The sequence below is a fragment of the Leopardus geoffroyi genome, chromosome C1 (genome assembly GCF_018350155.1).
Source record: "Leopardus geoffroyi isolate Oge1 chromosome C1, O.geoffroyi_Oge1_pat1.0, whole genome shotgun sequence".
Taxonomy (NCBI): Eukaryota; Metazoa; Chordata; class Mammalia; order Carnivora; family Felidae; genus Leopardus; species Leopardus geoffroyi.
Window position 1 is genome coordinate 98,166,123 of NC_059328.1, and position 18,270 is coordinate 98,184,392.

The 18,270-nt window shown below is 35.6% G+C and overlaps 1 protein-coding gene across 6 annotated transcripts in view; it reads left to right on the forward strand.

Moving 5' to 3' along the window:
* SYCP1 (synaptonemal complex protein 1) overlaps positions 1-18,270 on the forward strand; it is a 118,632-nt gene that overhangs the window by 326 nt on the left and 100,036 nt on the right. For 3 of the 6 annotated variants that reach the window (XM_045478754.1, XM_045478757.1, XM_045478755.1), the window contains exons 2-8: positions 227-358; positions 3,578-3,662; positions 3,841-3,884; positions 4,070-4,126; positions 5,468-5,632; positions 6,565-6,632; positions 15,425-15,498. In XM_045478754.1, coding sequence (XP_045334710.1) covers positions 251-358; positions 3,578-3,662; positions 3,841-3,884; positions 4,070-4,126; positions 5,468-5,632; positions 6,565-6,632; positions 15,425-15,498 — 601 coding nt within the window. In that variant the 5' untranslated portion in view covers positions 227-250. Of the gene's footprint in view, positions 1-20; positions 359-3,577; positions 3,663-3,840; positions 3,885-4,069; positions 4,127-5,467; positions 5,633-6,564; positions 6,633-15,424; positions 15,499-18,270 lie in introns of those variants that run through there. The other 3 variants (XM_045478756.1, XM_045478752.1, XM_045478753.1) reach the window with 3 other exon arrangements.

The following is an 18,270-nucleotide window of genomic DNA, read 5'->3' on the forward strand; positions in this document are numbered from 1 at the left end:
ACGCTGCCAGCGTGGCCATTGGCGGTGGGGGGTGGAAGGGAACAACTGCGGGGTGTTTTTACTTTGCCCAGTGATGTGACGCTGCAGACTCACATTGTGGCAAAGGGTACACCTGCTCCTTGACACAGCATTTATTGTACAAACGTCGCCTTTTAAAATTAAGAGGGTATTAATGAAACCATGTAAAACGCTTTCCCTCCCTCCACCCCGCCCGCTGGGGCAACAGATAATTACAACTGGAAGAGAGAAAATGGAAAAGCAAAAGCCTTTTAAATTGTTCGTGCCACCAAGATTAAGTAGCAGTCAAGTATCTGCAGTGAAACCTCAGAATTTGGGAGGAGATTCTAGTTTCTTCAAGGTAAATTTGCGTATGAATCTTGATTTGAATATCCTTCAGGTAAAGAGGCACGGTGTACTTTCTAACTGGTAATATTGTGTAATTTTATTTGTACATTGTATAATTTGTTTTTCAGTAAGTGTGGCCTGATTTACCCAAGAATTTTTATTTTTAATTTATTTTTTATCTTTTTTAATGTTTATTTTTTATTTTTAAGACACAGAGACAGAGCACTAATGGGGGAGGGGCAGAGAGAAAGGGAGACTCAGAATCCGAAGCAGGCTCCAAGTTCTAGGCTCCCAGCGGTCAGCGCGGAGCCCCATGCGGGACCTGAACCCAGGAGCCCTGAGGTCATGACCTGAGCCGAAGTCGCTCAATGGGCAGAGCCACCCAGGCGCCCTATTTTTGATTTTATTTTAGCCCAAGAATTTGTAAACAAATTTATTTAAAAATTTAAATCCCATGTACTTGATATACAGTGTTATATTAGTTTCAGGTGTACAATACAGTGATTCAGCAATTCTGTACATTATTCAGTGCTCATGAAGATAAGGGTACTCTTAATCCCCTTCACCTATTTCACCCCTCTCTCCACCACCTTCCCTCAGGCAACCACCAGTTTGTTCTCTATAGTTATGAGTCGCCTTCTTGGTTTGTCTCTTTTTTCCCTGGAGCCTCCTTTGTTTTGTGTCTTAAATTCCACATAGGAATGAAATCATAGGGTATTTGTTTTTTTCTGACCGACTTATTTCGCTTACCACTATACTCTCCCAACTCTATGCTTGTCGTTGCAAATGGCAAGCTTTCATTCTTTTTTTATACATCAGTACTATTCCGTTGTATATCTATAGCACATCCTTAATTTTTTTTTTGATGTTTATTTTCGAGAGAGACAGCGCAAGCCGGGGAGGGGCAGAGAGAGAGGGAGACACAGAGCCTGAAGCAGGCCCCAGGCTCTGAGCTGTCAGCGCAGAAACCGACGTGGGACTCGAACCCACAAGCTGTGAGATCGTGACCTGAGCCAAAGTCAGACGCCCAACTGAGTGAGCCACCCAGGCACCTATAACACATCTTCTTTTTTTTAAAAAAAAATTTTTTTTTCAACATTTATTTTATTTTTGGGACAGAGAGAGACAGAGCATGAATGGGGGAGGGGCAGAGACAGAGGGAGACACAGAATCGGAAACAGGCTCCAGGCTCTGAGCCATCAGCCCAGAGCCTGACGCGGGGCTCGAACTCACGGACCGCGAGATCGTGACCTGGCTGAAGTCGGATGCTTAACCGACTGCGCCACCCAGGCGCCCCATAACACATCTTCTTTATCCACTCATCTATCAGTAGACACTTGGGCTGCTTCCATGGCTCGGCTATTGTAAATAATGCTGCAGGAAACATAGGGGTGCATACATCTTTTCAAATTAGTGTTTTCATATTCTTTGGGTAAATACCCAGTAGTGGAATTACTGGGTCATAGGGTTTCTATTTTTATTTTCTGAGGAACCTCCATACTGTTTTCCGCAGAGGGCTGCACCAATTTGCATTCCTACCAGCAGTGCACAAGTGTTCCCTTTTTCTCCACGTCCTCACCAACACTTGTTTCATGTGTTTATGGTTTTTGCCATTCTGACAGGTGTGAGGTGATACTGTGATTTTGACTAACATTTCCGTGATGATGAGTGATGTTGAGCATCTTTTCATGTGTCTTTTAGCCATCTGGATCTCTTCTTTGGAGACCTGTTTGTTTCATGTCTTCTTCCCATTTTTTAAATTGGATTATTTGTTTTTTTTTGGTATTGTATATATATTTTGGATATTAACCCTTTATTAGATATGTCATTTGCAAATATCTTCTCCCATTCAGTAGGCTATTTTTTAGTTTTGTTGATTGTTTCCTCACTGTGCACAAAGAAGCTTTTTATTTTGTTGTAGTCCTAATAGCTTATTTTTGCCTTTGTTTCCCTTGTCTCAGGAGACTTGCCTAGAAAAATGTGGATATGGCCAGTGTCAGAGAAACTCCTGCCTGTGTTGTCTTCCAGGATTTTTATTACCCAAAAATTTTGAATAGTATAGCTTTGAATGAATAATGAGCATACTTAATGTTTGCGAGCATTGTTCATTAAAAAAAATAATCACTGTTGCCATAGAACTCTGGGTACATAATGGGTCCTAATTTGAATCCTCTCTCTTGGAGGCAACTTATAAGACATGTACATTGAAGTAGCAAGATATAAAAGTATATTCAGAGACTATTAGGATCAAAAAAATAAGAAAATTTGGACAAATATGTCAATATACTGGTAAAAATCAGTGTCTGACTAAGCTTAAAATTTGGCTTTGAGCTTCCTGCTTGACAGGATAAAAAGAGAAATTCATTTCTGTAGTAGAGTTCTTACCAGAAAGGGGGAATCATACCAAGTTTCTCAGGCAAAACAGCTCTTACTACTAAATTATTTTAAAAATTTCTCTGTGGAACTTTATATTGGAGATATAAATATCTCCAATATTTATAATAATATATAATCTATATATAGTATATATAACATGTAATAATATAATATAATAATAATATAATTATAACCAATAATATATAATATTTATATACTAAATATATAAAATGCTAAAATATTTTAATTTTATATGCTGTAGAAAAATTTCTATGTATAGCTAAGAGGATAACATTAAAATGCTATTCAGTGAAGACAACTCTCAATTCTCTCAAGGGAAAGATAATGAAATTGAAGAAGACTAATATATTAAGCTAGTAATTAAAATTACTGTTACTTTTGGGGTGCCTGGGTGGCTCAGTTGGTTAAGTGCCCAACTTCGGCTTAAGTCATGGTCTCATGGTTCATGGGTTAGAGCCCAGCACTGACAATGTGGAGCCTGCTTGGGATTTTCTCCTCCCCCCACCCCTCCCCCCACTCATGTTTTTTTTTTCTCTCTCTCTCAAAAATAAATAAAAATAAATAAACTTTTAAAAATAAAATAAGATTTTACTGAATACTTCCAAAGTGTGTATTGTGAAATTTATAGTTTAGCTTTATCTTCTAAGTCAAAAAATTTTTTGCTTTCTTATATAGCAAAACCACTTGATATTTTAAATACTGTATATTCATGAAAGGATTTACAAGTAAAGTCACTTTTTCAAGCAGATGTATGTTCCATATATAACTACATATTCACTCCTAGTTACCAGAGTGATATGGAACAGTGTGTTTAAGAACTTCTTTGTGTTTCTAGAGTTTCAACAAATGTATTGAAGATGATTTTGGCTTTCCATTTGCAATGACTAATCTCTCCAAAAATGGGGAAAACGTTGATTCAGGTAAGAAACTGGAACAGCAATACATCACTATACGTATAAGCATTTTTTATATATACATTGTTAGATATTGAAAATGTAGGTATTATATTGATAGCCTTGACATTAAAGCTAGATATAATACTTGACCTAAAAAATAAGGTGTTGGCATACTTAATATCAGTTGTCTTCTATCTTGCAGATCCTGCTTTACAAAAAGTTAAGGTTTTGCCCATGCTTGAACAGGTCAGTTAAGTATAACGTACAATACTATAACATATAACATGTTTAGGTCTTGAGTTGCTTGTTTGAAAAAAGGAAAAAAAATTCTTTATTTGTTGGATTACTAGCCTTCAGTATTTAATTGCTACTATTTGGAAACTCTCATCAGAAATATTTTCTTACAGGAAACATTTATTCGTTTTTTTTAGGTTGATAACTCTGACAGTTGTCACTACCAGGAAGGACTAAAAGACTCTGATTTTGAGGTCAGAAGTTTTCCTATCCATATTCAATTTATTGTAATTGGAGTATCATTTATTGTTATTTGTTTATATTTTTCTTTTGAAGCTTCTAAAGGATTAAAATTTGGCTAATGTTTTAAGTTATATCCTTCAAAATCTTTTTCCCCTCTTTGTTTTTCTTTTAAAATTATTGAAACACTAGGCTTCTGTATTTTCCTGGGTTTTACAAGCAACCATCCTTTAGGAGAAATTTAATTTTAAACTATAGCAAGAATACAAGAGGGGCTGTGGCTACAATTTCATAGGCTCAGCTTATGAAAAGGCTGAGAATCAAGTCACTATTTTACAAATAAAACTAATAGGTATGATTGTTTGGCTGGTTTGCCATCTAAGGAATTTTTTTTTTTTTTAAGGCTTATTTATTTTGAGAGAGAACACAAGCAGAGGAGGGACAGAGAGAGAGGGAGAGAATCCTAAGCTGACAGCACAGAGCCTGATAAGGGGCTTGATCCCATGAAATGTGAGATCATTATCTGAGTCTGGTGCTTAACTGACTGAGCCACCCAGGAGGCCCCAGAGCATGTGACTCTTAACCTCAGGGTCCTTAGTTCAAGCCCCACATTGGGTGTGGGTCTACTTTAAAAAAAAAACAAAACAAAAAACCAACAGAGAGAAACTATGGCCTGATAAAATGCTATATGTTTGTTGCTGTGATTATAGCATCACAGAATTTGATATTCATATATTTTGATAACAGAGCTAATCAGAAAACAGAAATCAATATGATTTAAAAAATACAAACTCTGGCATTACCTTATAATGTTGAAATGGATAATGAAGGAAATCCAAATAAAATCTAAATAGAACCTGAGAATAAAAAAAAAAGAAATTGTGAATAAATGAAAGCTAGATCTTTTGTTAACTATATTTTTTGTCATTATATTTTAAAATTCTTGTCCTTTAGGTAATCTTCAAACTGTATAACCAAAATGTTTTAAGACCATGGTAAAAATTTATAGATATCATGTAGAGGGATTTACTCTAGCTTTTAATCAGCGATACTCTCTCACTGATTAAAATATTTCCAACTTCTGACTTAGGTACATTTTGAAGGTATATGATTATACTCAGTGGGTATAACTTAATCAAGTGATCAGTAACTTTAGTAAAGTAGCTAATACTGCCTTAGTATTTTAAAGAATTAATGTAGCTTTCAGTATGATATTAGGGCATAATTTGAGGAGAGATTTATTGTCAACTAGTAAGGTACTATTAGTCTTGGATATTTTCAGTAGGCAGCTGTAGTTTGTTAACTGTTCATAATTTTAGTGTAACCAATCTTTGAAAATCTATTTGTTTTAATAGAATTCAGAGCCAATGAGCAGACTGTATTCAAAACTGTATAAGGAGGCTGAAAAGATCAAGAAGTGGAAAGTGAATATAGAATTTGAATTGAAGCAGAAAGAAAATAAGTTGCAAGAAAATAGAAAGATAATTGAAGCACAGCGGAAAGCCATTCAAGAACTACAGGTATAATGAGATTTGGAATTGAAAATGTAGTGTAGTAGATTTTGTCATAATAGTATTTAAAATAGAGTATTTCTGTGGTGTGGATTTTAAGGACAGTACTTTTTTTAAGTTTCAGCGATACTGCATTTCAACTTTAGGATGAACACAGAACACAAGTTGTACAGAGCTTAATGCAAATGATTAGGGAAATAATAAATTACTTTATTTATTTTTTTTTTTTTTAATTTTTTTTTTTTCAACGTTTATTTATTTTTGGGACAGAGAGAGACAGAGCATGAACGGGGGAGGGGCAGAGAGAGAGGGAGACACAGAATCAGAAACAGGCTCCAGGCTCTGAGCCATCAGCCCAGAGCCCGACGCGGGGCTCGAACTCACGGACCGCAAGATCGTGACCTGGCTGAAGTCGGACGCTTAACCGACTGCGCCACCCAGGCGCCCCTAAATTACTTTAGATAAAGATTGATTTAATGATTCTAATTATAGACTTTTAATTTTTTAGTTCCTATTACTGATGTTCTGTTTGAAATAAATGTCTTTAATTAATTGGAATATGATATTGGTGGTTAAAACTGTATTTGAAACTATTGAGCTTCAGTTTTGTGGCCTAGTGAAAGAAAAAGGTTGAGAAAATGCACCATTGGGTTAGGACAAAGATAAGACATCATTTAAAAATGTTTAGGGAAGATAATATTGCATTAAAATATTGTTGGATACTTTCTGGAGATGATTCAGCAAACTTGATTTTAGATCTGTGAAAGTGAGACTGTATTCTTATGGGAAAATCCATAGGTTGTGACAAAAAAACTTTTTTGTGTGCAAAAAAGTTTTTTACACTTCTTAGTTGTTAGCAAAGAAATGCTGCTTAATAATTATACTCATGTTTATTTTCCTAAGCAAAATGTGATGCACTGTTCTTCTGTTTTGTAAATTAGTTTGAAAATGAAAAAGTAAGTTTGAAATTAGAAGAAGGAATTCAAGAAAATAAAGATTTAATAAAAGAGTAAGTAATCGTTTAATGAATTTGTTCTCTCTAAATTTTATTCCAGATTTATTAAGATAATTTCCAGAAATGTATTGAACACTTTCTATTATGTATTATATACAGAATTTTACCTGGGTACTGTGGGAGAAGGAAGACATAGTTATTCTACATTCTTATGTTTGGCAAACAGTGGTCACTGACTAATAATTTTTCACTTTCTAAAATGTCAGGTAGGAAAAACCATTAATTGGGTGTCAAAAAGGTATCTGATAATTCTGTATTTACAACTGCCTATGTATATTGTCTAGCTTTCTGTTGTAGTATTTTAGGTACAGTATTTATAGTGTAAATAGTATAATAGTATAGTAAATAGTATAAATAGTGCTCAATTTAGTTCCAAGCTAATTCTCACTCTCAAGTTCCTGTTTTTGTCAGTGGCCTAATGATTGTTTCATGAACATTAGCTTTAAATTTTAGAGTCATCTTTAACTTTTCCTTTTCTTTGTTCTAGGCAGTAGCTAAGCCTTATTTTATACACTCTTACCTCATCCTCATTCAGATTATATCATATACAATTTAATAGAAACATACAATTGTTTAATTCATCTGCTAAATAGATATTGAATAGTTAGAATGTAATGTATGGGTCCACAAAGAGTGCAAAACTTTCTTATTCCTACTTGCTTGCTAAATATGGTTTTAGAAGACCTATCACCTTGTCAGTGAAGTTGCTGATAAGTGAAAAGGGCTCTTAATGACAAATTGTTTTAGCCCAAGTGAAAGACAACCTGTGGAGGTGCCTGGCTGGCTCAGTTGGAAGAGCATGGGACTCTTGATCTCAGGGTCATGAGTTCGAGCCCAATATTGGGGTTAGAGATTACTTAAATAAATAAACAAACTTTAAAAAAGGTAACCTATGGCTTCCCAGATCAAATTGAAATATTATACTTTAATTTTTTCTCTGCCTACTTGAGGTTTGGTTATTAGGGAGAAGAGAGAGTGAAGAGGAAGTTTCTGACATTGTGTGCCTATTGTATATTTTGTACTTACGGTCACTTTCGTAGGGTATGTGACTGAGTTCCTACAGTATCTTACTGTCACCCTAATACCAGTATTTGATAACTTGTGAGCTTTCTTAAGTTTGCTGTTACCTCCATTAATGAACATGTGTATTTTTGTTAATACTGTGACTGTTTAATTACATAGTATAATGTAACGTAGTGTAGCGTGACATAGGAGTTACACCATTTTTTTGAGGTGAGAGGTAGTTTATTTTGGATGGGATCTCCTTGTATTTTAAACACTTGTTTGAGTTGTGTGTCAGTTTTGCCCTCAAATGCTGAATTGTCATTTGTCATCTGAAAGAACCTTGACGTTTAGGTAAGAGCTTTGTCAAAATGTTGGTGAGAAACAAAGTTGCACTTAAGGTCGAGTGACTTGATTGTTGGATGACAGACTTAATATAAAGTTGCTCAGGACCAGCCTATTCACTGGTCATGACTTTCTAAAAGGGATATAGATTTGAAAGAGACTTTCAAAACCATATGCCTGGCCTGTAGTAGAAGTTTGAGAGGGAATGGACACTTTAATTTATTGACAGTTTTGAGCAGGAAAAGACTTTTGAGATAGTTTAGATAATTTGGGAGGGATTTTTTTTTTTTTTTTGAGTGGAGTGCAGGACCTTATATGTGATTTTATTTCCATATATTAGTGTCTCAATTTTCAAATTTCAGCAGTCAAACCTGAAGCATCCACAATTACATAATTCAGAAATTACTTTAAAAAGCAGCATTTGTCAGACTCTTATCTGGGATTTGTTTAGATAATTTGATGAATTAAACCCTTATCAAGCCCTGTGGCATGCATGTGATAGTGATAGTTATCAGAGAAGAGAAGGCTTTCTATAGATGAGGATGTCCAAAGGACGAATAGGAATTAACCAGGAGGAGAATTAGAGGTTGTGACTCTGGCATTTTGTGACAAGCTAGAGTTTTGATTTTATCTTGAAGTGGGGTGGGAGGGTAGGGCTGAAGAAGAGTGGGCTGAAGAAAGGCTGATTGGCTATAGCTATGGCTCCCTTCAACAAGAATAGTTTTATTTTTTAAGTATAATTTAAAATCTTGTGTATCCAGTTAAGATTTCATTTTGTAAGAGAATTTTGGTTCTAGAAAAAAAAAAAAAGATTGAAAATTGCTGCAGATGGTCGTTTTGAAGCCAGTGAAGGGTTTTCAGAATTCTAAAATTGAGCCATTGTGAATACAGAGTAGACTTGAAATATTTGATTGGATGATTGCTTGTATATGGATGTATGGCTAGTTTTATACCAAGCTGTGCTGCTCAAAGGGTCTTTGTGGTTTGGGGAGCGTATTGCTAAAGACACTTTTGTCCTTTACCTGTCACCATAGATTAGCAGGAAGAGGCTGAATTTGTTTTTTCAAACTGTAATTGAAAAATTAGGTTTATGGTCACTTGTTCTGATTTTTACAAAACCTCTAACAAAAAAGACCCTCTCTAGACCAGTGGTTCTCAAATTTTAGCAAGCATCTAAATTATCTGCAGAGCTTGTTAAAGAATATACTGTTGTCCTCCCTGCCCGCCCCCCCCCCCCCGAATTTCTGATTCAATGGAGTAGGGCTTCAGAATTTGCCTTTCTAACAAGTGATGTGGATGCTACTGGTCCAAGGATCATACTTTGGGAGCTACTGCTCTGTACTAGAGAACAGTCACAGGCTTTAAAAATAAAGCAAACCCACCTTTTCTCTGACTGGCTTATTTTTATTTATTTATTTATTTATTTATTTATTTTTATAAAATTTTTTTTTTCAACGTTTATTTATTTTTTTGGGACAGAGAGAGACAGAGCATGACGGGGGAGGGGCAGAGAGAGAGGGAGACACAGAATCGGAAACAGGCTCCAGGCTCTGAGCCATCAGCCCAGAGCCTGACGCGGGGCTCGAACTCACGGACCGCGAGATCGTGACCTGGCTGAAGTCGGACGCTTAACCGACTGCGCCACCCAGGCGCCCCCTGGCTTATTTTTCTTAGCGTTATACTCTCTAGATCCATCCATGTTGTTGAAAATGGCAAAATTTCATTCTCTTATGACTGAGTGATAGAATGTTCCATTTGTGTGTGTGTGTGTGTGTGTGTGTGTGTGTATGTGCATACACCACATCTTCTTTATCCATTCATCTATCAGTGGCCACTTGGGCTGCTCCCATATTTTGGCTATTTTAAAGTTGCAATAAATATAGGACTGTGTATATCCCTTCAAATTAGTGTTTTTGTGTTCTTTGGGTAAATACCCAGTAGTGCTATTACTGGATCATATGGTGATTCTGTTTTTAATTTTTTGAGCAACCTCCATACTGTTTTCCACAGTGCCTGCAACAGTTTGCATTCCCACAGTGCATAAGGTTCTTTTTTCTCCACATTTTCGCCAGCACTTGTTGTTTCTTGTGTTTTTTATTTTAGCCATTCTGACAGGTGGCATGATTTTGATTTACATTTCCCTGTTGATTAGTGACATTGAGCATCTTTTCAGGTGTCTGTTAGCCATCTGTATGTCGTCTTTGGAGAACTGTTTATGTCTTCTGCCCATTTTTAAATTGGGTTACCAGGTTTTTTGTGTGTGTTGAGTTTTATAAGTTCTTTGTATATTTTGGATACTAACCCTCTATCAGATATGTCATTTGCAAATATCTTCTCCCCTTCAGTAGGTTGTTTTTTAGTTTTGTTGATTGTTTCCTTTGCTGTGCAAAAGCTTTTTATTTTGATGTCCCAATAGTTTATTTTTGCTTTTGTTTCCCTTGTCTCAGAAGACATATCTAGAAAGATGTTTTATGGCTGATATGCCTATGCTCTCTTCTAGGGCAATCAACAAAAAGAAATAAAAGGCATCCAAATTGGAAAGAGTTTTATGATTTTAGGTCTCACATTTAGGCCTTTCAAAAATCCATTTTGAATTTGTTTTTGTGGATAGTATAAGAAAGTGGTCCAGTTTCATTCTTTTGCATGTAGCTGTCCACTTTTTCCATTACCATTTGTTGAAGAGACTTTTTTTCCCATTATATATTCTTGCCTCCTTTGTTGAAGATTAGTTGACCACATAATTGTGGGTTTATTTCTGGGTTTTATATTCTGTTCCCTTAACCTGTGTGTCTCTTTTTGTGCCAGTACCACAGTTTTGATCACTATATTTGTAGTAGCGGTTGAAATCTTGAATTGTGATACCTCCAGCCTTCACTCCTGTGGAATTTAAGAAACAAATGAACAAAGGAAAAAAAGGCAAACCAAAAACAGAGAACAAACAGATGGTTACCAGAGGTGAGGTGGGTGGGAGGTGGGTGAAAAAGGTAAAGTGTATTAAGAGTACACTTATCATGAGCACTGAGTAATTTCCGGAATTGTTGAATCACTGTATTATAAACCTGAAACTAATATAACACTGTATGTTGACTACTCCTGAATTAAAATGAGTAAAACATTTTGAAAAAGCAGACAAAAAACCACACTTGATTTCAGTGATTTCTTAGCTTTTTCATTTATTAGATTATTGAAAATGTCAAAGGATATGGTCTATGTAATAATCTTTTGCTTTTTACTAAACTAATATGTAGATTTAAAAACTCAAAAGTTTATTTTTATTTATTTTTCAGAGAGAGAGCATGCCCATGCAAGTGAGAGAGGGGCAGAGAGAGAGGGAGACAGAATCCCAAGCAGGCTCTGTGCTCTGAACACAGAGCCCAGTGCAGGACTTGAACTCATGGACAGTGAGATCATGACCTGAGCTGAAATTGAGATCCACACTTAGTGACTGAGCCACCCAGGTGCCACTAAAAATCATTATTAATGAGAGGCACCTGGGTGGCTCATTGGTTCAGAGTCCGACTTCAGCTCAGGTCATGATGTCATGGTTTGTGGTTTGTGCTGCTGTCAGCACAGAGCCCACTTTGGATCCTCTGTTCCCTTCTCTCTGCCTCTCCCCTGCTTGCGCTCTCTCAAAAATAAATAAATATAAAAACACCCCAAAAATAATTATTAATGATTAATTTGTAACAGTTCATTTCTATGGAAAATTTATAAGGTGGAAAATTATATCTAACTGTTGAATATATGATTACTTCATGTTATCTAGAGGTCTTTTTTCCCTCTTCTTTCTTTTTTAAAAATTTTCATTAACATGTAATGAGATTTGGAATATATAAGACTACATTGTATTGAACTTTCTAAAAAAATTTATTGGTATAATTTATCTATGACATTAATTTTAGGTATGAAACATAATTATTCGATATATGTATAGCAAAATGACAGCAAATATATTCTCCCATTTAGTAGGTTGTCTTTTCATTTTGTTGGTAGTTTCCTTGGCTGTGCAGAAGCACTTATTTATTTTTGTTTTTTTATTATTATTTTTTAAATACTGATCATGTATTGATTTCAGTTGTCATGGCTTTTTTTAAATAATTATTTTTAACGTTTATTTATTTTTGAGAGACATGGAATGCGAGCAGGGGAGGGGCAGAGAGAGAGGGAGACACAGAATCCGAAGCAGTCTCCAGGCTCTGAGCTGGCAGCACAGAGCTGGATGTTGGGCTCAAACCTACAAACCTTGAGATCATGACCTGAGCTAAAGTCGGTGCTTAACCAACTGAGCCACCCAGATACCCCCAGAAGCTTTTAAATTTGATGTGGTCCCACTTGTTTATTTTTGCTTTTGTTGCCTTTGCTTGTGTCAAATCCAAAAAAATCATTTCTAAGATTGATGTCAAGGAGCTTACCACCTATGTTTTCTTCTAGGAGTTTTATGGTTTCAGGTCTTATGTTCAAGTCTTTAATCCATTTTGAGTTGATTTTGTGTATGCTATAAGATAGTGGTTCCATTTTCCCAGTGGCATTTATTTATTTCAAACAATTTTTAATGTTTATTTATTTTTGGGAGACAGGGAGAGAGCACGAGCAGGGGAGAAGCAGAGAGAGAGAGAAAAACGCAGAATCAGAAGCAGGCTCCAGGCTCTGAGCTGCAGCACGGAGCCCAACACAGGGCTCAAACTCACGAACTGTGAGATCATGACCTGAGCCCAAGTTGGATGCTTAACTGATGGAGCCAGCCACCAAGGTGCCCCTTCTCAACACCATTTATTGAAGGGACTCTCCTTTCCCCGTTGTATATTCTTGGCTCCTTGGTAATGAACTCACTGACCATATATGCATGGGTTTGTTTGTTTTGTTGATTTTTGTGTCTGTTTTTATGCTAATACCATACTTTTGAAAAACTTTTTAAATTCCAGTTAGTTAACATACAATGTAATATTAGTTTCAGGTGTACAATACAGTGATTCAACACTTCCATGCAGTACTTGGTGCTCATCCCAACAAGTGTACTCCTTAATCCCCGTCACCTATTTAACCAGTTCTCCCCTCCTCCCAGACTGTTTTGATTACTCTAGTTTTGTCATATAGTTTGAAATCAGGAAGTGTGATTCCTCTAGCTCTTCTTTCTCAAGTTTGCTTTGGCTCTTTGGTGATATCATACAAATTTTAGGTTTGTTCTGTATCTGAAAAATGCCATTGAAAATTTGGTTGGGATTGCATTGATTCTGTGAATTGTTTTGGGTAGTGTGATATTTATAAGAAAAATATATTTGGTCATTCAGATGGCCAAATCTGTATTTCTCATATAAATATATATATACACACACATATACACACACACACACACACATATATATATATACATATATATATATATACATATATATATATATATATATATATGTATATATATTTGGTTTTCATCCACCATTCCTGGCTCATAGCTTCCAAAACCCTTGGAATTTCCTAAGTGCTAAGAGTGACAAAAGTATCTCTTATTATGTTAATGAGATGACTTTTGGAACCTACTTAAGGATGAGGTTGGCTGCCAGGAGAACACACCATGTGATTAGAGGGTTGGAACTTACAGTCCCTCTCCACCCCTACCCCCCCCCCCCAACCTTGGTAAGGGGAAGAGGGTCTGGAAGTCTAATCTGTCATCATTGACCAATGATTTAATCAGTCATGATTATGTAACTTAGCCTCCATGAAAACCCAAGAGGACAGGGTTCAGGAAAACTTCGAGCTTGGTAAAGAGATTTGAAGAGAGTGGTGAGCTCAGAGAGAAAGCATGGAAGCTCCCCACCCTTTCCCCAGGCCTGTCCCTATGCATCTCTTTTATCTATTTCTGACTTATATTCTTTTATAATAAACTAGTAACATGGCAAGTGAATTGTTTCTCAGTGTTCAGTGAGCTGCTCTAGCAAATTAATTGAATCTAAGGAACCTCAGATTTATAGGCAGTTTGTCAGAGGTATAGGTAACAATCTGAGCTTGTTACTGGTGTCTGAAAACTAAGGAGTGAGTCATGGGAATTTTTTATCTATAGCCAGTTGGACAGAAGTGTAGGTAACAACTTGGGCTTGCAACTGGTCAAGTAGGGCTGGGGGAACAGCAGTTTTGTAGGACCGAACCCTTAACGTGTAGAATCTCAAGTGGGGCTGGGGGAACAGCAGTTTTTGTAGGACCGAACCCTTAGAATCTGAGGCTATCTCCAGGTAGGTAGTGTCAGATTGAATTGAATTGTGGTACACTCAACTGGTGTCCCAAGAATTGCTTATTGGTCCCAAGAATTGAACCACTGCCCCTCCACATTGGAATTCGTATTAGGACCCATTTAGGTAATGTGGACATTTTAACAATATTCTTCTAATCTATGAGCAGGGAATATCTTTCCATTTATTTATGTCTTCAATTTCTTAATGTATTATAGTTCTCAGTACACAGGTCTTTAATTTCCTTGGTTAAATTTAATCCTAGGTATTTTATTCTTTTTTGATGCAGCTGTAAATGGGGTTGTTTTCTTAATTTCTCCTTCAGATAGTTCATTATCAGTGTACACAAATGCAGCTGATTTTTGTGTATATTGATTTTATATCCTACACACTTCACTGAACTGGTTTTTTAGTTCTAACAGTTTTTTGGTGGGGTCTTTAGAGTTTTCTTTATATATCATGTTAAGAGTTTCTTTTTCCTTTCCAATTTGGATGCCTTTTTTTTTTTTTTTTTGATACCTTTATTTATTTTCTTGCCTCATTGCTCTGACTAGTTCTTCTAATACTATGCTGAATAAAAATGGTAAGAGGGGGTATTCTTGTCTCGTTCTGATCTTAGAGGAAAAGCTTTTGGCTTTTTACTGTTGAATATGATGCAAGCTGTGTACTTGTCATATATGGCTGTTATTATGTTGAGGTACATTCTCTTTATACCCAACTTTGTTGAGAGTTTTTATCACAAATGGATATCGAATTTCATTAAATGCTTTTTCTGCATCTATTGAGATGATCAGAGGTCGTCTTATTCATGTAATGAAAGGCTAGTCAGAAAATTACCTGTTTACTGTTTTGAGGGTAAGACAGCTAGAGTATATGTGGGGTTATTAGTAAATGAAAAGCCCTACCGTCTTTTCTCATATTTTTTCTTCTGCAAATCTAGAACTGTTTACTGAAGGGTTATTGATAGCTACTTGGGTAGAAACTTGTTAAGGAACTATCCTTTTTACTTTAAAGGGAAGCAGTTACTAAATCATCTTTGCTAATAGTGCAGTCAACCCATTTTTTTTTTCATATAGTCATTTATGAGAGATGTGATATATATATTAAAGTATTATAAGACTTTCTTCAAAAATTATAACAATAATGTTTCATAACTTTTATATATGATTTTGCTTTGAGATCAGATTGCACTTACACAGACTCTTTGCTTTCTTTCAGGAATAATGCTACAAGGCATTTATGCAATTTACTCAAAGAAACCTGTGCCAGATCTGCAGAAAAGACAAAGAAATGTAAATATTTTTCTTGTTTTATGTGATTTTCTCAATTTGTTATTATTGAAAAAATTTTTTTTAATGTTTATTTTTGAAAGAGAGACAGAGTGGGGGAGGAGCAGAGAGAGAGGAAGACACAGAGTCAGAAGCAGGCTCCAGGCTCTGAGCTGTCAGCACCTAGCCCAAGCCCGATGTGGGGCCCAAACTCACAAACCGTGAGATCATGACCTGAGCTGAAGTCGGATGCTCAACCAACTGAGCCACCCAGGCGCCCCGTCAACTTATTATTATTTTAATGGAGAAGGGAAGAAATTGTTTTTTCACTTTTTGGAGCCAACTTTGATTTGAACAAGTTACATGGCCTCATACCATTTCTTTGCATAAGTAGTAATTTGATTCTCAGTTCTTTGAGCTTTCAAAGCTCAAAGTTTTTTTGAAAGATAATTTATTTCAAAAGCTATATATCTGACATTTGTAGTTCTTATTTCAGTTAAAATGTGATCTTGAGACTAACCTTTCTGTCTGGAACAACCAGCATATTGAATTTTGGTGCATAACCATGTTTATAATAGAAACTACTGGTGGAGGGCTATGCTGAAGGCATAGTACTTAAGAGTAGTGCAATATTTATTTCCTATCTAAATAGAATTCTCAAGTTTATCCTAAAGAAACATGCTTTTAAAATATTCAAATAAGGTTGTGGTGTATATATGAAAGTACACCTTTTCATTGTATGCATATTTTGATTTTACTTGTAGGAATTTTTTTTCATTTTGATGAAAAACAAATTTTATTTTCAAAAATAATACTTTTATCTTTGTCATTATTTTCACACTAGCTCTACTTTGTTTCTGCCAAGAATCTATTAGGATATACTGTCTATCTGCTTTTTCAGGATAGCCAAAATTTTAGTGTCACACAGCTTATTGCTTAAGAGCCTGGGCTTAAGAGTTAGGTTGCTGTCTACTTGACCTTGGATAAGTTATATAATCTCTGATCCACTGTTTATTGGTTAATAAAGTGCCTCTTAGTGTTGTTTTGAGAATTAAATTTGTTAATAAATATAAATTGCTTGTAACAGTGCAAAGTGCTCCACCCCTCCTCCTCCCTCTTCTTTTTTCTTTTTCTTTTTTTCTTCCTCCTCCTCTTCCTTTTCCTTCCCCCTCTCCTCTTCCTTGTCCTCTTTTCTTTCTTTTCTTTTCTTTCTTTTCTTTTCTTTCTTTCTTTCTTTTTCTATTCTTTTCTTTTCTTTTCTTTTCTTTTCTTTTCTTTTCTTTTCTTTTCTTTCCAGTATGCACTATTGCTAGTGTTTTTAATTCTTTGTCCCTGCACATAGTACTTTGCTTTTAGAACTATATATATTTTCCAGAATGTAGTGTACCACTACCAGCTCCTCCACTGCATCCTGTTTATTCAACTTTCAATATTAGCTTTCCCATCTATATATAAAAAATGGTGAAAAGTATACACTGATGGGTGTAGAGGGATGGTGTGTTGACTGCTTTGTAGAAAGTAACCTGGGCCATAGAGACAAGGCTGCTAGGTTTTTTTTTTTTTTTTTTTCTCTGTTTAGTTTTATGTTCTCTAAGTCAGAGATAGATGGTGGGAGAGGTTTGAAGAATCTTTAAAAAGATTTTTAGGTGATTTCATAAATGAACCGATGAGTGTATCTTGATATGATGTGTAGATTATTTTTTCCTATACAAAGTCTTTACACTTATTAATGTAAACTCCATCTAGATTCTTCCTGAAGTCTTTCCTTTTGCTATTGGATTTTTCTGTCTCATTTATTCATTCACCAGCTTTTAAAGTGTCTACTTTGGGTCATGAAATATTCTGAATGCTGAGGAAAACAGCAATGAACAGTTTCTGCTTTTAAGGATACATCCTAGTGGAGGGACACAGACCATAAACAAATTATATGTTGGGTGATGGTAACTACTTAAGGAGAGAGTATTTTGGGATAGGGTGATTGGGGAAGTATTTTAGGGACCCTAGTAAGTGTGTGTGTGTGTGGGGGGGGGGGGCGGGGGGGGTGAGCCATGTAGTTATTTTGGGAAATAGTAAGTGCAAAGTCCCTTAGATGAAAGCCTGTTTAATCTTTTCAAGTCAGTGAGGCCACTGTGCTGTTACCTTTCATATTTCTGCCTTGTATATGTTTTTCATCTTTTTTCTTGTGTGCCATTTGGGAACATTTCTTCTAATCTCTCTTCTAGTACACTAATTCTCTTTTTAGCTAGTTCTAGTTTGTTTTTTAATTCATTAGTCGAAGTCTCAATTTTTGTTATTGCATTTTCTGGTTTTGTATGTATTAGCTGGTCTTAAAAGTATCTGTAGTGTCACTTTTTAGATTTCCAGGTTTGTGGCTGAAATTTTTCTTTAACATAAAGTTGATGGACAATGTTACATTAGTTTCAGGTGTGTAACATTGTGATTTAATATGCGATGTTCACCACTAGTGTTCCTTGCTGAAATTTTTAAGTTCAGCTTTTTTTTTTTTTTTTATCTCCATGAACATAATAAATTAAACATTATTTTATTAAGGTTTTAATAAAGTTTATTAAAGGGGTCTATTCCGGTGTGTCGTCCTCTACATTCTACTTCTTGTTTATCTCATTGTGTACTTCATTATCTATGATTATTTGCTTGAGACCTAGAATGGTGTCACATTTTCCTGGTTCTTTGAATGTTGAAAAGTTTTGATTATATCCTGGACATTTTGAAATTATATGTTGTGAGAATCTGGGTTCTTTTAAAATCCCCAGGACAATGTATGTTTGTTTGTTTATT